Source organism: Dama dama, chromosome X (genome assembly GCF_033118175.1).
Source record: "Dama dama isolate Ldn47 chromosome X, ASM3311817v1, whole genome shotgun sequence".
NCBI lineage: Eukaryota > Metazoa > Chordata > Mammalia > Artiodactyla > Cervidae > Dama > Dama dama.
In genome coordinates, this window is record NC_083714.1 from 117152894 (window position 1) to 117169623 (window position 16730).

Consider the following 16730-nt stretch of genomic DNA (forward strand, 5'->3'; position numbering starts at 1 on the left):
AAAGAAATTCAAACATGTATACAGAATTAGAAAACCAGTGATAATACTCAAATGAATTAAATCACTGTTTAAATCTAATTCAGACCCCTCCTATCTTCTGCAGGCTTAAGAAAAGCATTTCTAACTTTTTAGAAATTTGAATCTGAAATCAAAAGTCCAGCCCACTGTAATTACACCTCTAGGCTAGTTAGTACCCAAGGCCCTTAAATATCATTGCACTTAGTGAATTACTGTAGTGAATAGTGTTGAAAAAGTTCTCTGAAGAGTTTTCTATTTCTTTTTCCAACAAAAGCAGGATTAATTTTTTTAGAAGAATATCATATATCAATGTTTGCTAACAGAAAATCAGGAGGAATGGCTTTCCTTTCCCTAAATTCAGCCCTTTACACTGAGACAAGTACGTGAGTTTTTGCTGCTTTTTAACTGAATCCTTATAAACCATCACTCATACAGTCAGAGGGTACATTGTTATTTTCTCAAAAAGGATACATCTACATATCACCAGGACATAACTTCTGAAGACCACACATGGACATGTTTTGCATTGAAAGTATAAAATTAAGACCCGCCCCCCCCCCCCCCCCCCCCCGCAACAAACTGGGACGATCTCCTGGGGGAAGAAATGGAAATCCACTCCAGTATTCTTGCCTGGAAAATCCTATGGAGAGAGGAGCCTGGAGGGCTATAGTCCATGGGGTCACAAGAGTCAGACATGACTGAGTGACTAAACAACAACAAAAACTTAATATGAAGAGGAATACATAAAATAGCCTGAGGAAAAGGAATAAAAATAATCTGACTAAAGAGATAAATTAACTTTTGTACACAGTAAGATTCTAACAGCCTATACTGTGCAGAGAAAGAAGATGTCATGAAATCTTCAACCATAAAACTAGTAGAAGGAAAAGTCTTGGACAAATAAGAAATAAAACTATATGCTAGAAGATATTTCACAAGTATTCATATGAAACATATTGTTTGAAAACCAAAGTTAGGTTGATGATCCCTGGCAATATATTTCTCAATCAAAGAAAACACTTGCAAAACATGGACATATTTATATAGATTTGTTATGGTCATAGGACTCAAAATTTCATTTTCCACTTTTCCTACATATTAAAAAAATCACTGTTATGCATTTAGCAGCTCTGGCATATATATAATCTTTTAATGGGCATTAATGGTGACCCTGATCAGGAGTGCTTTCATTATTACTTTCCTTTCCATATCCTCATTTTGAACAAAATCCATCTGGATACGTGCATGCTGTTCTCAGTTGCTCAGCTATGTCCAACTCTTTATGACCCCATGGACTGTATAGTCTGCCAGGCTCCTCTGTCCATGGGATTTTCCAAGCAAGAATACTGGACTGGGTTGCCATTTCCTTCTGTAGGGGATCTTGGAGATCCCCTGTGTGTCTTATGTCTCCTGCATTGGTAGGTGGATTCGTTACTACTGTGCCACCTAGGAAACCCATCCTTACTTGAACAAAATCCATCTGGATGTGTAAAGTTCCCTAAAGGAATGCCAAGCATACTCTGATCACGTTTCTACTTGTAGCATCAAGTTCTCTCATACATGAAATGGATCTCGACTTTCCTGAAAGATTTGCCTTTCAAAGTGCTTAACTTTCATTTTCTATCTCCCCATCCCATTCTTCAGATGAATAAAAGAACCATTATTTCATTGCAAGTAGTGATTACTATTAAGGAAAGATTTTCCCTTTCACTCTGCTATACCTTTGGTTTAGAAGGAAAAACATTTGTTAAGGCTTATTTTATCATACTGATACATTTGTTCATTTTGGATTGGGAGAGAAATATCTAAAACCCTCCTAAGTGTTTAATTCCACATATATTTTGACCTCAAAGATATCCTTACCTCTCTAAACACTGTGTCATGTAGAGTACAATGAAAGGGCACCACTTTCTTGGGGAGATATGTAGGAAGTCGTTCATACATGTAGACACAAAACATGAGCATCAGGATTGGATTGGGATCACAGATGTCAGCAGCCTGGTTCCAAAGAAGAGAATTATAAATTACAGGATATATAAATAAAATATATTAAAAGAGCTAAAGCCCAGTACACATCAACTGCTGAATTACTTAAAACATCTTAAAATGCTATTGATTGGCAATGACACTGAAATGTTGTTATGAGCAAACAAAATATTGCTGTGAATCAGAATAGCTTGACCTATGTGTTAGAGGATGAACTAGATGTATCATAAATATAAGAATGACCTCACAGCCTCAAAGACTCCATAAAAGCTAGTCAGAGGTCAGAACGCATAGCTACTATGCGCTAGAAATACAGACAAATGTGATTACAATATCATCCATGACTTAAAGTGTATAATGCAGTAAAAGATAATAGAAGTAGACAAACTACTGAAGTAAAAGATGGCAAGAGGTTTTTTTTTTTTTTTTTTTTTTTTTAGCAAAAACCCAAAGGAGGAGGTAACACATGAAGATGGCCTTGAAGAATACTTGAAGGGTTTTAAATAGGTTTGTGTCTGGAGTGAGGAATAGGTATATCCCATCAGAAAAGAAATCTCGGACAAGGATATAGGGAGTATAGTATTCATTTGGAAAAGAAAAAGTACAATGTGAATCACGCATAAGATCAGAAGGGACAAGTGGTAGAAGAAAAAACAAAGGAGTGCAACAGTCACATAGAGGAAGGTGTGGATACCAGGAAGAGGGACTTGATTTCGGAACAAGAAATAACCCAAGAGCAACAATTCATGCAGACCAGGTGGGTCAGGGGGAGGTGGTTGGAGAAGTACTTATCCTAGAACAAATCACAGTATGGCAGAAAACATAATTACACTGATAAATAAGATAAATTAGTGATGGTTGTTGGCATATATTTGAGATAACATCCAGAATTATAGAGGAATAACAGCAGGGACAATCAACATAGCCAGAATGGGCACTGAGCCCAAAATGTCAAGTCAGGAGCAGAGGAGGAAGGATTATTTCTATCAGTATATGTTGTGCCTATGATCTCCCAGAAAAAGGCAGAGGTAGTGGGGAAGAATTATTCATAGCAATGAAGTACTGGGATTGGTCTGAGGCAAAGACTCAAAGACATATAAGACACCACTGACACAAGCATCTCTGTCATTGTCAGTCAACAGGAACCTCTCTGCACTTTCATAAACTGGAGATCTACTGTGATTTAATGGCACACATTCAAGTTAGCAACTGAAAACGATCTGGGCCTGGCCTGGAAATGCAAATAGTGCCAGAACTCAGGATACCAATGGTTATCTGGAACTAAAGCACTTGACTCTGAAATCTGGCAGAAGTTATAAGAAACTACTGAGACCCCCGTTGATCATCTGCTAGTACACTTTCCCAAATATATTCTTTTCTTTCTTTGGAAGAACAGAAAGGCTTATTCTTTCTTGTTTTGTTAATAAGCAGTAAGGCTAACCAATAAAGGTGCCTGGGAAGGGGATTATTAGGGGAAAAAAACTGGAAGAAGTTGCCAGTCTTGGCAGAGTAGAAAACTGCTAGTGAGTATGATGTGAGGAAAACTGAGACATCAATCAGGACCCCAAAGTTTCTCATCAATATTGGGATCTCACATGTCTTCACTGACGACAATGTTAGTTAACATATACAGGATCATTACTCAACTTAAGAACAAATTAAAAATGGAATACAGAGTTTAATTTCCACAGAGTGAAGGATATAGCCCTGCACGATGGGCCAGCCTCTGGGTGTGATCCAAAGAGAGCTCTCGATGGTGATGGAAAATGTATTCATTGGGGAAAGGGTAGAACTAGTGGCAGGATACTCCGGGCCCCAAGTTTGAGGTCCGTAAAACTCTTCTGAACACTATTTTAGTGACTATAGCATAAAATATATAGGTAGCAATATAAAACTATTCCAAAAGTCCATCTTTGAAAAATATGTAATAGAGCAGTATTTTGGAAATGAAAAAAAAATGTTTATCTTAATTGAAAAAATTTGATAATTAGAGTGTTAGAGTGAAAAACTAGAGAAAAGATCACTCTTAGCTTTATGATAAAGTTCAATGAAAATAATCTAAAGAAATTGCATGTTAGTCAATTCTAGGCTTAAAAAGCCAAATGTCAAAAAAAGTTATGTTTGTTTAGAACAAGATTTTCATGTTAATTATATTTCAAAGATATAATCATTACTTTCTCTACACAGTTCTAACCTAGAAGAACTTTACTTTTATTTATCCATTTTTCTCCTGATAGTATTTTCCTACTGAACTAACAAAAGACAGGGAATTTTTTTAATGCCATAATAGAGGAAAATGGTGCAGTAAAAATCTAGTAAACTAAACTCACATTCTGCTACCACAAAGTACCATGATCTTTACCAAATCAATTGGTTTCCTTAGGTTTCAGTTTCTGCATCATTAACAAGAAGAGATGAGAAGATGGTCCTGGAGCTTCATGGTGGGTTTAATTTGCTATGACATCAAGATATTCCAGCTTCCAAACTATATACCAATCAAAACTAGTAGTACCCAAAGACATACCATAATCTGACAGAGAACACTACTGACTGCATTCCCAACAGCATTTTCCTCCCTTCTTTACCAAGAAACCCAATTTTTGTGGCTCTTCCATTACTTTTATCAAACACTGGTTTAACTACAAGCATGAGATGCAATTATGGTCAATGATATGCAATGGGATGTATGCTGTGGGACCACTGGGAAAGTTTACCTAAAGGAAAATGAGAAGCACAAGAAGTGGTACTATTCAATCAGACCCAAGAATAGCTGTATAATGGTGTTCTGTAAGAATTTCAGTAGCAACTTTGTAGTTATTAGTGCACATGCTTAAAACAAAGTCAATAGGCTGAGAAGAACTGTGCAAAAATGAATCTTTGATAATTTTGTTGACGAAATGAATAAATATCCCTATAATATTTTACTGCCTGATTCATCTTATACAAAATATAGAATTTATTTTTAAAATACTTTTATTCATGAATTGTTATTAAGCATCCAATTGTTATGAAAGCATCCAAGTTGACATAAAGAAACAAAATTTTTCAGAGAAGTTAGATATCTATTCACCCTTAGCTTCTATCATTACTCAGTTTATATGTAGTAGAATGTAAGTATTAGCTATACCTATCTATCTATATTTAAATATCTCCATGTCTCTACATGAGGGAATAAAACTACATTTTATGCTGAGTTCAAATAAATTGCACAATAGCTTTGCTTTAAAAGGGAGGATATATAATAATAGTTACATTCCAGATGCTAGGATTCCACATGATATAACATTGGCACAGAAACTCATTGAACTGACTCAACAGTTGGAAAGAACAACAAAATAAATAGGAAACTCAAACATTAATAAATAAGTCCAGTGGTAAGTTTCACAGTATTCATATGTGGACCAGTGCTAATCATTAGTATTAATTCGCTATGGTTAAGTTATTTTAAGGGTGATTTTTTTTTTGAACTTTGACATTTGATGCAGTAGGTAAATTCGGGCTGATAAAAAGTTAGGGAATTGGAACTGACTGGTAAAATCTTGGTAATTATCAGCTAAGTTAATTGCTAATTTCTCCATTCATCAAATCTTAGACATCGTCTCTACATTTTTATGTAGTAGATACTCAAATCTTAGGATCTATTTTTTGCTACACAATAAATATTTTGAGTCAATTTATCTGAGGAAGTCAAAAAGCAAAGGAGAGAATCACAATGCAAGATGAATTATATTTTCTAAACAAAGATATTTTAAGTTTCCTGTAAACCCTTATCAAATTCTCAAAGGTCACCTTAAACACCAAATGCCCCATGCAACTCTTGCTGGGTCCCTTTTCAGAATGATTTCTCTCCCCTTTGATTCCCACAGTACACAGTTTCTATGTCTTCCTGGCATGTACTGGCTGCTTTGTACTGGATCTTTTCACATACAATTCACTATTAGTCATTAACATATTTGAAGGCAAGAGTGTGGTTTTACCACATCTGTATCACTTTCAGGGTCTATCCAGCATATTTTATGGAGGAGATTCAGTCAGTCAAACTGACAGGAACTGTAATATTTTTATTTTTTCACACTAAAGCATTTAATTAGAGTTTATCCTTAAAACTCTTATAAAAGAACTCTCTGACCAAAATGCCTGATTACAGTATCTCCTTATAGCTCTACCAATATAAAAGATAAATGTCAGACCTGGTACAAAGGGATTTTAACATGTAAATGACTTTAATACAGGGAAAAAGCAAGCCATTATGAAGCATCATTTCTCTGGCAGGTGCAAGGAAGCACTTTGTACCAAGCCATGTGTGGGCACTGGTATCATCAATCTCTCTGAGTCATAGAATGGAAAACTCAGAGTTTGTTGTAATGGTCCTTTTGTGGCCTTTTGTGGCTGGTCACCAGGTCTGGCAAACCTCACAATGTCTCCTCTATCAGTTTATTATTTTAAGCCCCCATTAAAATGAACTGAGTAGAGAAAATATTTTTCTACTTGACCAAGTTAAATGGCATTTGTTTGGTTCTGTGTTCCCTGTCTCCAGTTCCTTTCCTTTCAGTTCATCCTCACCATTGTTGTAAGAGTAATCACATTTATTCCCATGACACCAACATAGTAAACTCCTAAATTGTTATGCTGATATCCAAGATCCCAATATATGCCTATATCTATTTTTTCAATACCAAACTTCAACTAAGTCAGACTATTCACATAATTTCCTTAATGTCTGTCATTTGTCTACATTCTATAGTCTGCTTATGCCTCTGAATAAACACCTTTCTCTCTTACCACTACCAACCCAAATCCACTCAAGACCCAAAATAAGTCTTGCCTTCTTCACAGTCTTTGGTGGATTAATCTGGATCACACTGATCTCTTCTTTTACCTGAATTCTCATTCTATTATTTTCCTATATTGTCAATTAAATTAGTGGAATGTCATTTATGACTGAACTTGCATATATCTTGACAATTCAATGAGTTTGTATATTCTTAGAAGTCACGAATCATTTATTATACTGCTTCATTACTCTGAAGTAACAAAGGGCTCAGAAAATGATAAGCAGATAATGTTTTTTATTGTCGCTATAGAGAACAATGAGAAAGGCCAGGTGGAATTGTAACTTGGAGGTCTAAACATAATAAAAGGCTACAGTGACACTGTGACTTCTACATTAATATTTATTTTAAGACTAAGGTGAAAATTCTTCCTTTGCTACTAAATAGGAAAATAATATAACATCTATATTCATACTCAAATAATCTGTTCTTTAATTCTTAGGGCTCAGATAATATTAAGAAAGCACTGCTGTGACTTGAAAACTAGAACTACTTACTTATTATGCAGTCAGATGTACATAATTATACCCATTAAAAAATAGCCAGTAGATTTCTATGAAGTCATAGTTCAATTTTCACATTTTAGCAATATCCCATGAAAAGACTGTTTCAATTTAGATTTAAAATAAATGAACAAAGGAATATTATAAAGGAGTCAATTAACATTTTTCCAAAGAAGATGTAAAATGGTCAACAGGTATGTAAAGACCTGTTTAACATCACTAACCACCAGGGAAATGTAAATCAAAATCACAAGGAGACATCACCTCACATCTGTTAGAATGGCTATTATTGAAAAGACAAGAGATGTCAAAGGTTGGTAAGGGTGTGGAGAAAACGGATCACGTGCACACTGTTGGAGGGAATGTGAACTGGTGCAGCCACTACAGAAAATAGTATATTGGTTCCCCCCCAAAAATTAAAAATATAACTACTATGTGGTCTGGCAATCCCACTTCTGGGTATATATCCAAAGGAAATAAAATCAGTTACATCACAGCTATCTCTAATTCTACATTCAACTGCACTATTATTCACAAAAGCCAAAAAATAGGATCAACGTAAGTATCTGTCGACGGATGAATGGATAAAGAAAGTGCGGTATATTCTTACAATGGAATAGTATTTAATCATAAAAAAGAAGGAAATCCTGCCACTTGTGACAATATGAATGAACCTGGAGGACATTATGATACCTGAAGCAAGCCAGACACAGAAAGATAAATATTGTATGATTTCAACTATATGTGGAATTAAAAAAGGCATACTCAAAGAACCAGAGAGTTAGATGGTAGTAGCCAGGGGATTGAGATAGGGGAAATGGGGAGATGCTAGTCAAACAAATGATTATTTATAGGATGACTGAGTTCTGGGGATGTACTGTAAAGTATGGTCATTATAGTTAGTGATATATTGGACTGTGTACTTGAAATTTGCTAAGAGAGTAGATCTTAAGCATTCTCCTCCCAAAACAAACAGGTAACTATGCCTGGTGGGCTACAGTCTACAGGGTTGCAAAGAGTTGGACACGACTGAAGAAATTTAGCACACAACACATGTGAGGTGGTTGATATTGATGTGTTAATTCACTTGATCATGATAATCATTTCACATTGTAAACATATATTAAATTATCACCCTGTACAACCTAAAAAATCACATTGTACAAGCTAAGTATACACAAGTTTTATTTGCCAATTATACCTTAAAAAGTTGGAAAAAATAAGGAATTAATAAAATATTTATAGAATATGTGATTTTAAGGCACCCACCTGTATGTCCATGTCAAAGCCAATTTCACGAAGAACATTCACAACTATCAAGCAATTGTGCAGATACTGTTCAGAACTTTTTGGTTGTGTGTACATGTTTATGAAATGAGACTCAATCTGGAAAAGATAACAATCAAATCTTTTATTAATAGAATAAAAATAACTGCTTTTTAATTGTTCTCTGTAGTTCAGTAAACAATCATTTCAATAGTAACATTTATCAGTAGATTATTATAATAAAAATAAATGAATAAATAAAAAGGGAATGCTAGCCATTAGATGTAGGTTCAGTTCAGTTCAGTTCAGTCGCTCAGTTGTGTCCAACTCTTTGTGACCCCATGAATCGCAGCACGCCAGGCTTCGCTGTCCATCACCAACTCCCGGAGTTTACTCAAACTCATGTCCATTGAGTCGGTGATGCCATCCAACCATTTCATCCTCTGTTGTCCCCTTCTCCTCCCACCTTCAATCTTTCCCAGCACCAGGGTCTTTTCAAATGAGTTAGTTCTTCGCATCAGGTGGCCAAAGTATTGTATGATTTAAAATTAAAACATTTAACAGAATCAGTTTGCAGAAAATATTTCAAATTTTAATTTCTAAGTTATTTAAATAAAAGAAGACCACTCTGCATAAAAAGGACTCTTACCAAAAATGGGCAATAGGCTCCCAACACTGTTGCAAAAACAAGGCCATCTAAAAGGTCTTCGTCAAAATTTACTATCCATTTCTCAGGGGGAATAACACCTGTTCCAAAAAAGAGAGAGAATAAATATAATGACAGTTTTACTTTTTAAAAAATACCTCTTATGGAAATTTGAGCAAGAGTCAAAGAAAAATCTGCCTTTGCTTAGAAAAGAAAAAGCATCATATTTTGGAAAAAGAAAAAAACAAAACTAAACCTTAGAAGCTTAGTAATATGAAATTTATCGATAAGGTATTACAGGCAACTGTAGACTGTCCTTTATTTCCACTGGAATCACTCTGAATAATGTACTACCATGAAGTAATGGAAGAAAAATCTGACATTTCAAAATTACTCATTCTGTTGAGTACTGTGCAGTTCAAATGTTTGATCATCAACTTGGGTAAAGAGGCTCAGAAGGCATGAGGTTTCCAGTAACTCTAAAGTTTTAGTGCCCGTTTGACTATTTGTTGCAGAAATTCCTCCACATGCAGGGTAAGTATGTGAAAGGGTTTTGGAATTTATGGCTTGAAGAAACTAGAAATAATCTATAAAAGATAATACAAGATGGAGGAATAATAAAAGGAATTTTCAGTTACAGAGATGACTACTACGCTGACATAAGGGAAAAAAAGTGAAAGTATCTGGATATTTAGTAAGAAAAAACAAGCAACAACAAACAAACCTGCCCTAAACTAGGGAGGAATGAAAGGTGATTTAAACATCAGAAATTACTGATATGATGAATGTGACATTTCCTTTTGCAAAATGTTTCCAAAACGGCCTAGTAGAACCATCTCTTAATGGTTTGAGATGATTTATTAACTGAAAACTAGGGGAAAACCTGGTGATCTTCATAAATCTCCTCTAATCCCTTGATTCTCATTTTCTGTGAAGAATAAACCATGATGGGATATGTTCATTACATGTATATAACTTCACAAAGTAGGACTGTTTTACATCTGAAACTGAAAGACTTAGTTTTCTCTGGAATCACATATGTCCTGGATACTTCACAGAAACAGTGCCCAGTACTTTCTCATCTGAGATGATACAACACTGAACATCTCTTTAGGATTTCTACAGCATATTACTACAAAATCAGTCTACAGCAAACAAAGGTCACCAGGAATTTTCAACTAACATACAGCAAACAATATTTTGCACTATATTTTTCAAATGATTTTTTTTCCTGAAAGAAAGCTATAAATAGTTGTATGTCTGATATAAGATGTGACACAACCAAAGTAATTATTTGTAAATGTACTTCTCTAGTTGGCTGAGTAATTATAACCTAACTGTACTTCTCCATTTCTATCTACCACTCACAGCTTTTAACAAAAGCAAAGGGTCTCACTTTTGTAGCCAAAATTCATTTTTCTACAAACTCAAAACAACAATTCTAACTTTAATCTGAAAAGCACAATTTATTAGCTTATAATGAAACAGTCAGTTGGCAATGGATATAGACTGTGTCCTCTAAACATCCCCTTCTTATCAGAGAAGGGATAGAAATTTCCCTGAGAGAGCTTAACATCTTATCATGCAAGATTACACTCACAAGAGGAAAACAACTAATTAAAAATCTCCTAACTAGAAGTTAATGAACAGAACCTAAGCATTATATTGTTACTTCCAATTCCAGCAACTACAATGCAGCACCACAGGATTCATTATGACCATCCCCCTTTGCTTATTTCTAACTTCTTTTTTCAACAGTGAAAAACCCATCTCTCACTATTTGAAAGAAATTCACTTATTTGTTCAGCCACAGTAAACAGAAAAAAAGTACTTTCTGAATTGCAAACCTGTCCCCTGTAAAACCAGAGTTACATGCATATGTACAGGTCTATTGGTCTTTTAATTCTACACTATGCAATCATGGTACGGGTAAAGTCAGCTCCTTTCTACTCCATTACATTCAGTGAGGTTGTCAAACATCTGTAAGGCAGTTAGATTCATTTCTCACAGTCTGCATTCCATCCTGGATTACTAATTTATCTCTTGGTTGATTAAAAAAAAAAAATATATATATATATATGTATACACACACACACACATACACATTCACTCTTTGTGGATTTTGACAGACTCTTAGGATTTTGAAAGATACATTATCATGTATTCACCACCACATTCCATACAGAAAAGTTTTATCACTCCCAAAATTCATATGGGCATGTTAGAGTCAACTTATTGAAATCTACCAAAAAAAAAAGTGTGCCAGGATTTTTCACTGGGGTTACCTTGAATCTATAGATCATTTTGACCTCTCAAAAATATGATATTCACTAATTATAAGATCAGTTGCATATAATAATTATCAGACCAGAAACTTGAGGTTGAGATAATAAATACAATACTTGGGAGAACCTCCATATAAGTGCATCGTTAAACTAGAAAGAGAGTGAAGGCTCTTTACTATGGAGAAGATTGATTAAAAATAAAAGAAGGCCTAAGAAAACAATATCAACTGTAAGAAAAAGTAATTATAGCAGCTACATATAAGGGAAAAGACACAAATAATAATGTTAATATATTTAAAAATTTTAGATGGTATTAATTTCATTAAATGAGTTATAAAATCTCACTCAGTGGAAGATAGAAAATAAAAATAATCTTATTACAAGTTCTTTAATCATTTCTTTTAGAATTAATAGTCCTACTTGGTTTTACCAGTAAATTCTGCAAAAATTAGGAACTAAGCAATTTCACTAATATAGAAACTCTTAAAAAAGTGGGACTTCTCAAGCAATCGCTGAGATTTGCATAAAATTATAACAAAAAAAATCCTAAAATGTACAGAAAATATTTACAAATTATCACTCATGCAAACTGAAGCAAAAATTAAAATATTAGTAAGCTAATTCTAAAAAGGTATTAAAAAAATATTAGCTATCATGGCAAAATTGAATTTGAGCCAGGACTGCAAGTGTAGTTTACAGTTAACCATCAATTTAACTTACCATATTAAAATACACAGATATATATTTATCTATCTACATATCTAAATAGTTTTCTGCAGTATTCATCATAAAAATTCTATAAAACTAAGGAGAGAATGTAAATTCCAGAGCACAATCGGAAAAATAATCCTACAGTAAATATCACAGTTAATGAAGAAATGTGGAATATACTCTAAGACTAAATATGAAAAAGATCAGGCATAATGTAAGATTCTCTATGCTAACAGAAGGCTAGAAAAAGTCACTTCATGTCTCAGTTTCAACCAATAGCTTACACTGCAAAAAGAGTACAAAAAATACATCATATGCCAAATTTACTAAGGCAATGTTGTAGAACAGGTTTCACACTCTTGACTATCTCACTCACTTTGAGAATATAAAAAAAATTTAAAGCCAAAGAAAGCAATTCACTTATAGGGGAGGAGTTGCAAGCTGATCTTAGTTTTTCCAAAGCTATTTTGCTGGCATAACACAATTTAGAGTTCAGAGAAACACAGTGGTTCCCATGTTTCATTTTCAGTCAAGATGCAATCCATATGTAAAGAAAAGGAAAATGTTTACAAAAGAACTCAGAGATCAGAGTCCCTGAAATGATAATTAGAAAAAACACAATACTTATGAAATCCAACCATCCAACAGCTGAGTCAAAAATAATTAAAAATGGAGAACCCAGTTAAAATGACACACAGTCTAACACTGACAGAATGGATATGAGTGTTATAAGCACTGACTATGTAGGCATAATAAGTCTAACACAATGATGATACTAAGGCAGGAAGGTGAGAGGAAATGAGTGTGATAATGATCTCTCTTGTCAGAGCAATGACTATTAATTTTATGTAAAATAAAAACAGGTAGCAACCAAACAAAACTGAGAAACCTCAGAGCTCATTCATAAATTTCTTCTTTTAAAGTGGAGCTATATATTGGGAAATATTATTTCTTGTGGTGGACAAGTATTTTATATGGCACTTCTGTATTATTTAATCTTATTTCCTGTTTCTGTATATGTACACATTAGAGTTTTTAACCTTTGCTGTGCAATAGAACCACTTTAAGAGTTTTGCAAAGCTACACATGTGCAGGCAACAATCCAAAAATTCCAAGTCAACTGGCCAGAGGTGGGGACATCAGGTTTTTTTAAAGTTTATTTTATTTTCAGTTCCCTAGGTGATTCCAATGGGTATCCAGATTTGAAAATCCACTACTGTGGATGAAAAAGAAAACAAGATCTCTCTCTGAAGAGCTGAAAAGAATTAGCAAGAACTACACAGATCTAAGTTACTGAAGAATTAATATTTTGAAGACACAGCATTACCCAATGCTACTTAACTTGAGTCTTGGAGTCAAACCACTTAGATTCAAATCCCAACCACACCCTCTTCTAGGAAAACATGCTAATCCCTCTGCTTTGTTTTTTAATAATAGTAGTAAGAGTGACCTGATCAAGATGTTTGCTTTGAAGTTTAAATGAACAAATAAATGTAGGCCTTTAATTGGCATACCACAAATGTTGGCTATTATTATTATTAATCATGGTTTTGTCAAATATTCAATTAAAACTGTGGTTCACTACATTGAAGAGAAGATGATAGCTGAATTTTTCATTTTGTCCTATTTTAAACATGTTTTCCTTCCACAAGGCTGAAAATCCCTTACTAGCTGTTTTATAAATAGTCTTGAGTCCCCCTTCCTTCAAAGAGATGAATAATAATTGTGAAATTTTTTAGAGCATTTTGAAAAAATGCTTATGATTCTATTTCTTAAACTATTTTTTAGTTCAGTGAGCACCAACCACAAAGAGCTCCAACCACAAAGACAGTAGGGTTTTAATTAATTAATTAATCAACTTGTGAAGATGTTGGGAGTGACAAAAAATTCTCACCTGCCATCTAAGAGCCTAGATTTATTTTCAAGGCCCAGGCAGTTGACTTCTTTTTACTAGAATATAACTTACATGTTAGAAGGAATTTGGGCTGTTTTGTTCTCTGTTGCATCTTTAATCCTCATAACAGTCCTGGGCATATAAGTTTGTGTTTATTAAATATGTGCTAAACAAATAATATTTTTAGATGCTTCTGTTCTTGTTACAATTTTAAAAAATGATTATACCAAACTTGGATAAATTTTTTTCAAGTTACTTTATAATCTTTGATTTTATACTTAATACCTTTTAATACATTTGGAATTTATTTATGTTATATAGCATATAGTACAAAGTTAACTATACCTTAATTATAAAACGTCAGCCAATTGATCCAGCACTATTTACCAAATGAATTAATGTATTTATTATAGATTTTGGAATGTCATATCTATATTAAATTCTATTTTATACTCTCATTGTTCTGAGTCTGCTATTATGCTATACAATTATGAATATTCCTGATTCTTTAAAGATATTTTAATATTAATATTAATTACTGAATATTTATTTTTGTCACATGTTTTATCAAGTGTTTTCCTTAATTTTTTTCTCTATATTATTCTTTCCAAATTTTATTATTACAATGTCAATACTGGAAAGCTAGCAAGCAAATAAACAATCTAATTTTAGTAGAACATAGTTGTGGGGCTGGGGGTAAGAGGATCTTATCATATATTAAAGTAAAATAAAAAGTTAAAGAAAAAAGATTACAAATTGAAAATACTGACTTCACAACACCATTAATCACTAAGAAATGCAATTCACACCCCAAATAAAATACCACTTCACACACACCTAATGACGATAGTCCAAAAGACAGTCACAAGTATTGATGAGGATGTATACAAACTATAGCCTTCACATATGGATAGTGGGAAAGTAACATGGTACCAGCACTTTAGAAACTTCTCAAATGGCAAACACTCAGTTATCATATCATCCAGAGATTCCACTCCTATGTCATACTCAAGTAAAATAAAAATGTATGTCCATAAAAATCTTTCCATGAATGTTCATGGCAGCATTATTAATAACTGCCCCCAAAATGGAGATAATCCAACTAGTCATCAAATGAAAACTGGATAAACAAAATGTGGTATAGGAATATTATCTGTAAATGTCTGAACCTGGAATAAGTTAAAAAAAAATCAACTTCAGAGATATTTGTCATATGATTTCATCTATAGGGAATATCCAGAAAAGGTAAATCCATAGAGATAAGAGGTAGCCTGGTATTTTCCTGGTGCTGGGGGAGTGAGAAGTGACTGCTAAATAGGAACATTCCATATGCACTGGGGGATGATGAAGATGTTCTATAATTAGATTGTGACAACAATTGCACATATCTATAAACATACTGAAAACTGTTGAATCATACACTGTAAATGGATGAATTTTATGGTATTAGAATTATATCTCAATAAATTATTAAAAATGCACTTAATATATGATTCAGAAACTCCAATTCTGATATTTACTTCAGAGAAATGGAAACATATGTCTATAAAAGACTAGTATATGAATGTCCATGGAGGCTTTATTCATAATAGCCAAAAATGGAAATAATTCATATGTCTATCATTCAGCTAAGGAATAAAGAAATTATAATATATATATGTAATAAGTTAGAGAACAGTCACTGAAGTCAACAAATTCAAGACTAACAACACTCCTTTCTCCAGAAAGAAAAAATATTCTATCTCTATGCTGTCATTTATCAGTCCTTTTACATATTCAAGGGACTTGACACTAATTTCATGGTTCTTGACATTTAAGACCTCAGTCGATACTATACTGACTCAATACTGAGTCAGTCAAGTCAGTACTCAATTACAGGATTACAGTTTCTACCACCACAATAAAGAGTTAAGCTGTAAATTATTAGCAGATACATTTTAATATTGATTATTTAAACTAAGTAAATGTTAGGGAGGGCTTCCCTGGTGGCTCAGATGGTAAAGAATCTGCCTGCAATGCAGGAGACCCAGGTTTGATCCCTGGGTCAGGAAGATCCCATGCAGAAGGGAATGGCTACCCACTCCAATATTCTTGGGGCTTCCCTGGTGGATGCTTGTTAAGCACTGCTCTTAAAAATATATGCTTTCGCTATTTACAACTGTAACATGGTTCTCAGATCAATTCCAACATGAATGTGTATGTGTGTTAGGGAGGAGGGTTCCCACACCACCAAGCAATGCTCAGGAGTCCAGCTGGGTGTTCTATAACTCAACTCAATTCCTACACTATCTACTCAGAGATGGATAAAATGCTCAGACTCACAGGGCTGTCCTTCACTTTAGATGCCAGTCACATGTCCAGGTTGCTACCGGTACTTCTAACCAACTAGCTATAAATCAGAGGTTCCCATGACCCTTTCCCCCTTCGGATTCAATGTATTAGCTAGAGCAACCACAGGTATCAGGGAAACATTTACTCATGTTTATCAGTTTATTACAAAAGGATATGATAAGGAATATGTATGAACATCCAGATGGAAGAGATGCACAGGGCAAGGTAAGTGGGCAGAGGGATAGAGTTTCCATGCCC

The 16730-nt window shown here is 34.0% G+C and overlaps 1 protein-coding gene across 1 annotated transcript in view; it reads right to left on the reverse strand.

Annotated features, from left to right (window-relative positions):
• LOC133052844 (cilia- and flagella-associated protein 47-like) overlaps positions 1-16730 on the reverse strand; it is a 190760-nt gene that overhangs the window by 31656 nt on the left and 142374 nt on the right. The window contains exons 18-20 of the mRNA XM_061137676.1: positions 9255-9352; positions 8609-8725; positions 1882-2016 (exon numbers count right to left, since the gene is read on the reverse strand). Coding sequence (XP_060993659.1) covers positions 1882-2016; positions 8609-8725; positions 9255-9352 — 350 coding nt within the window. The remainder of the gene's footprint in view (positions 1-1881; positions 2017-8608; positions 8726-9254; positions 9353-16730) is intronic.